The sequence below is a fragment of the Prosopis cineraria genome, unplaced genomic scaffold (assembly GCF_029017545.1).
Source record: "Prosopis cineraria cultivar Desert tree isolate PC_DT_omini unplaced genomic scaffold, ASM2901754v1 PC6, whole genome shotgun sequence".
Taxonomy (NCBI): Eukaryota; Viridiplantae; Streptophyta; class Magnoliopsida; order Fabales; family Fabaceae; genus Prosopis; species Prosopis cineraria.
This window is the reverse complement of record NW_026555337.1, coordinates 16,674,406-16,680,432: the sequence shown is the minus strand read 5'-3', so window position 1 is coordinate 16,680,432 and position 6,027 is coordinate 16,674,406. Positions and strand designations below refer to the sequence as shown.

Here is a 6,027-nt window from a genome sequence, read left to right as displayed (position 1 = left end):
CATGCATCTCTGTCCCTGCGATTTCGTTCTCCTTTGCAGCTGCCAAGTACCTGATTCAAGATGATTGCGACTTAATGAAAGTAGAGATGTAGATATTCTTGGTTCTCCTCTCCACTCTCTTGCCTGTTCAATGTTATGTTCTATAACTTCTTTGCTCTGCAATCTGGACAGACTCAATTTCCTGGACCGCTAACAAGAGGAAGATACATCTTCTTAATGGACCATTGTTTTTCAAGCCCTTTGCCATTCTTTGCTCTGCAATCTGGACACTGTCAACATCTTGACGGCTTACAAGAGGAAGATACATTTTCACAATGGACCATTGTTTTAAAGCCCTTTGCAAAAAGAAAATCCACCGAAAAAAGGTAATGTAATAAATGTGACCAGTTCCTAGCAACACACGAGTATTTATTTCTCCTGGATCCTTTCAAAAAAGAGATGGGTCTGCGTCATTTTCTTTTCACAAGGATTGGGTTTAGAGTCCCTCTAAAAACTGTGCGAGACAAGTGGACCCACAATGATTTAAAATTATCCCTCTCTTGTCATATTTAATGAGCACTTTCTTTTTTTAAAAAAAAAAAAAGTGTTCAAGTCATGCTAATCTTGAAATTAACACAGCCCAATGTCAGCCAGTTACTGTTCACAAGGATGCTTTGGGGAATAGATTTAAAAGTTATATTGATAATTATAGCTTAAGAGGGTGTCATATAATTCCCACTGTTTCTGCTAATAAAATTCTCCAGCTGCTCAAAATGAAATCACCTCACTCTGGTTCACTCTAGCTCAAGATTAAAGTGAATGAAAACATAAGCAAAAGCCACAAAATTTCCATTCCCAAACCAATTCAAACATAAGCTCTTGTTTGGTTTGCTATGATAGAAGTGATTTTGATAAAAATGAAAATAAATATAGAAGTGGACATGAAAATATGTGTATGGAATCTTCATATAATTTTTATTCAAAAGACCAAAATACCCTCACTGAAAAACTACACTAGCAAAACCCTAACCAGTCTAGAACATCAATTATGGTCGAGAACTTGGGAGATCATGTAGCATGGAATTTGAAATATTTGGGGATCATCATAGAAATGAATTCCACATTGGAGTTGAAAAATTTTCCATTTCCACCATACCAAACAAACATTTATTTCAATTTTATTTTCATTTTTATATTTATACTTCCTAATTCCAGCGTACTAAACAAGAATTGAGATATTTTGATGGAGAATTACATTCCCAAGGTTCTTCCACTTTCTTGCTCATTTTATGCGAAATGTACAGCACAAATATCAAAATCCTAACTACTAAAGAATATTCAAAATCTTTCACATTACATCAAAAGAACAAATATTGCACAACAGATTTTGCTCCAACGTGAGTCCCTGTTCTTGTTTAACAGTACATTTTACCCAATATGTTATATTTTCCTATTGCACATTGAAATGACAAAATGAAACATGTTATCCTCGTGCACTTCCTTTCTGATTATAGATGTAAGATTTCGCATTGAAGATGAATAAAGTCAATCCCATCACATTGAGCCCAGCGAGTATCTAATAAAAGTAATCAACATGTGCTTGATTAAGATTATCATCAAACCAGCTCCTTTTTCCATATTTACCAGTTATTTCCTCTATCAAAGAGATTAAAAAGCTGCTTAAAAAGCTCCCCACACCAACTACACTTAGATAAAGGGCAAGACCCATGCTTCTTAATTCATCTGGTACCTGATCATAGAAAAACTCTTGGAGACCAACCATGGTGAAAACCTCAGCAACTCCAAATAAGAAGAATTGGGGAATCAACCACCACACGCTCATTGGTATATTAGCATCTGGTTTATCAACTAGATCAAATTCAACTGCAGCTTCTAGCCTTTTCATCTCAACAAGAGCTGCCATCACCATGGTAATTGCAGACAAAAATATTCCAGTCCCAATTCTTTGTAGCATTGTGATTCCAGAGTGCTTTTTAGTGATAGCTCTTGCTATTGGTACAAATATCCTATCATAGATGGGACTGAAAATAACAATGGCCAAAGTGACAAGGTTCTGTAAAGAAGCAGCAGGTATAACAAAACCTGGACATACTGTTCTGTCCATAATAACACCTTGTTTGGTGAAGAAAGTTCGAACTTGAGCGTAAACAATACCAAACACCAAACTTGTGGCCCAAACAGGAACAAGCCTAAGTATAGCCTTTGCTTCTTCCACCTCACTAATACTACAAGCTTCCTCTTCTTTAGATCCTTTTGGTGCAAACAGTGCCTTATCCAGAAGCCTGCAATGATTGACAACCCAAAAAGAAAAAAGAAATACTCAGTTAAATACGCCACCATCATTGAAGCATTATTGCACCAATCTTTATATGTCTTACTTGAATTGTTTGGAAAATTGGTGAGGAGTGATATTACAAGCTTCATCTTTGATAGCAATGTCTGATATGGTAATCTGTCGGTTTCTTATAGCTCTAGCAAAAACTCTGCCAATTCTAACAAATGGACTCTTATTGTTCCTTTCAAAGTGAAACCTGTAAGTCTTAGTTCCAAACAAGAAAACAGCCAGAGCAATGAACATTACAAGGCAAGGGATTCCAAATCCAAGAACCCAGCTTAGGTTTTCTTGAATGTAGTTCAAGAAAGAGAGAGTGAGCAAGCAGCCTGCACACATAGTGAAATACCACCAATTAAAGAATGAGCTTCTGGCTTTGCATTCTTTTGGATGGTTATTGTCAAATTGATCAGCTCCAAAAGCTTGAACACAAGGCTTATGACCTCCTTGTCCAATGGCCACGAGGTATAGTGAGATAAAGAACAATATCACTTGAAACTTCGGAGAAAATGATGCTAACTCTGTATCAACTTCACCCACAGATGTAGTGGATGAAGAAAGCATCGCTGACAGTGTCAACAAGCCTAGTCCCTGAAATATGTTTCAAAAATAAAATATGTTTTAGCAAGTTTTGAAAGGTTTTGGATCAGGTCAAATTATTTTAAAACATCTTGAATGAAAAGGTTTAATTTAAATATTGAAATATGATGGTCATTTCATACATGTGTGTTCGGCCTTTTAAATCCAATCATATAGATGGAATTTATTAGGTAATTCTAGCATATGAACTCAGTCAGAGGTAATAAAGAAAATATAAAGGATGATTAGATTTTATCCTTACATGGATTACATTCATGAGTTTCTAAAGAATGTTTCCTTTGTTTTAAATTGTAATCCCACTTAATTAACTGTAAACCATCCCTGTATCCATTGTAAATTAGACTGTGGCTACAAGGTTCCTGTGTCTTATTATAGCTGGTCTCTATTTTGTTTTGCATTTAAATAAATCAAACCTGAACAATTGTTATAGTTTATAGACACTTTTAAATCAGTTAGGTTCAATTAACTCAAATCCTAAGAAACTTGATTATTTTACAATCATGGTAAACCTTTGAATATGTGTTCTTTTTTTTTTCTTTTACCATAATTGTTCTCTATTAAAATGGTTTAAATATTTCTATGATGGTAATCATTTCTACAGGTTTAATTTTTTTAGGAAAATTGTAACTTTTAATCCTTACACTTTACTCAAATTTTGCTATAAATTCTTATATTGTTTTTTGAATATTCTAGGTTTTTATGCTTTTTTTTCAATGTTCTAGGTCCTTATAATACTGCTCATGGAGGGACCTAGAATACCAAAAAAACAACAGCACAAGGACCTACAAACACTGAAAAAGATGTAGAAACCTTTAGCAAAAACTTGAACAAAATGTATAGGGATCTACAAACACCGAAACAAGTATAAAAACTTTCAGTAAAAACTCAAACAAAATGTAAGAATCTAAAGTTATGTTTTTTTATTTATTTATTATTACCATGATAGTTTTGGTTAAGGTTTTGGAAAGTAAGTTTTACAATGGTATGGCAAATGCACTCCCTCGTTTTGGGGAAAAGTATAAATCTAATGTGTATAATTTAGTATTTTGCATCCATATCCTTGAAATCTTGAACTGCTTGCCTTAAAGCTTTAATATTTTGCACTCCTGCCCTTGAGTTTTAAGATTTTGCACCTCCTCACCCAGGCTTCTTGACCCCACCACTGATTGACGCCATGTTTGATTGTGCTTAGAGTTTCCCTATCCATATGTTAGCATATCACGAAACGTGATATGGTAATTTTATCATATCACTATAAAAGTTTTGGAGTAACGCAAACTTATTAGCCAAAGATACGATATTTTTTTTGTCTTCGACGAAACGTGATGAAAAAGTCGAAACATGGAAGATGGGATCCACAGACAACGCCAAATGATATGACAACTCAATTATGACGAGAAAAGGCACTCGGGAAAATGACGGCGATGAAAATATATAACTAAACAATTATCAGTGGCTATTCTATGCTACATATAATAACTAAATAATTATCAGTGGCTATTCTGTGCTACATATAAGATTTAACGATTTAACAAATGCATACCATTTTGTTTTGAATTTTAAATTGAAATGATAAATTTATATTTTTAATAATAAAATAACAATATATACTTAAATTAAAAAGTATCCATCCAGTAATACATAAGTTTTGTATGTGCAGACATGACAGAACAAAAAATAAAGATATGCTTTTAATAGTTATATAAAAGTTTATATTTTTGGTGTTATAGTAAAATGTATTTAATTTAAATTTAAAAAATTCATGTTAACTATTTTCAATTAAAATAGTTTCAAAAACTTCAAGATTGAGGGATAATATTTTATGAAAGGGAACTAAAATAGCTTTAAAAATCATTCAAATTAATTTAATACACGTTTCTCTAAAGTAGCGATAAAAAGTAAAGATAAGAAGGATCAAAGTCAACGGATATATTTTGCAGGTGCTGCGTGTTGCTCAGAGAATAGAGATAATAGATATGTTGAGCTTTTTTTATTCCCACGAGAAATCCTTTTTATTAAAAAAATAGAAAAGACTGAACTGAACTGACCACCATGTAGACAAGAGAAGCTCCAATAATGGTTCGATAGCGTCCAAGATAGGAATCAGCAATCAAAGCACCAAACAGAGGCAGCAACGACGCCGTTCCTTCCCAAACGTTCACATTCTTCGCCGCTGTGGCCGTGGTTTGCCGGAGCGGCCCCGTCAAGAAAGTGATGAGGTTGGATCCGATCCCATAGAACGCAATCCTCTCTCCCACTTCCACACCTTCCATAAATCAACCGATTAATCAATCACCAAACAGAGAAATAGAGAGAAAGATCGAGTGTGAGTATACCTATGATGAAGCAAGCTGATCTCCAGTAGCCAGACTTGAATCTGATCGCCGGTCGGCCTTTGTAGTCGACGGCGCCGTTCACTGTGTCGAGTTCTTGCAGAAGCGGAGTTCCTACTAGCTCGGAATTGAAATCCTGCGAAACGCCGTCGGATTGGTGGACGAAGGCCATTTCTGATTTTCTAAAGGAGGGCTTCTCAGAGGAGGTACATACTGATAATGGAGGAACTTTCGAATCTGTGGATGACAGAAATGAGTACTTTGGGATCAATTATTGTGATATACGGAGGAAGAAAAAAGAGTCCATTTAGATGGAGCTAAGTCCTCCTCGCTCAAATCTGGAATTGCGTAAAGGACATTTTCTATCCCTATTCAAAACATTATTTGCCCTATTTGTCCCTTTCGGTTGTTCCTTCGGATACGGTTTGGGTGGATTGTGTTTATTAGGAGTGTTCAGTTTGAACCCGTCTCGATTGATTCAGTATTATCTCGATGATATTAGGATGGATTTTGTCTCGGTCCAAAAATAATCAGGACGGAATTTTGTGGGACGGGACAGGAAAGGGATTCAGGATGGGATAGGATACGGGATTACCATCGGAACGTCTCGTCCCGTCCTGAATATTATATATACATTATTTTTTATTTTAAATATATTAATTATATTAATATAATTTATATTTATATTAATTATATCAATTATAATTTCAATAATTGTAATTTTTATTTAAAATTAAAGTTTTTTATATTGATAATTTTAAT

General features: G+C 34.5%; 1 protein-coding gene across 1 annotated transcript; it reads right to left on the bottom strand.

Moving 5' to 3' along the window:
• Window positions 1–1,230: 1,230 nt before the first annotated feature.
• Window positions 1,231–5,601, bottom strand: LOC129313383 (protein NRT1/ PTR FAMILY 5.10-like). Its single transcript, XM_054956416.1, has 4 exons — window positions 5,269–5,601; window positions 4,981–5,198; window positions 2,379–2,923; window positions 1,231–2,282 (listed from the first exon to the last, which is right to left on the bottom strand). Exons 1-4 carry the CDS (start codon window positions 5,435–5,437, stop codon window positions 1,556–1,558), a joined length of 1,659 nt encoding a protein of 552 aa, XP_054812391.1. The 5' UTR covers window positions 5,438–5,601; the 3' UTR covers window positions 1,231–1,555.
• Between the last annotated feature and the right edge of the window lie 426 nt (window positions 5,602–6,027).

Bases quoted from the DNA above. Each gene is read 5' to 3' on its own strand.
- LOC129313383 (XM_054956416.1), bottom strand. From the start codon at position 5,437: ATGGCCTTCGTCCACCAATCCGACGGCGTTTCGCAGGATTTCAATTCC. The intron at 5,199-5,268 runs GTATACTCACAC...GATTTATGGAAG, and splicing joins ATCAGCTTGCTTCATCATAG to GTGTGGAAGTGGGAGAGAGG. The intron at 2,924-4,980 runs GTCAGTTCAGTT...AACATATTTCAG, and splicing joins CTTCTCTTGTCTACATGGTG to GGACTAGGCTTGTTGACACT.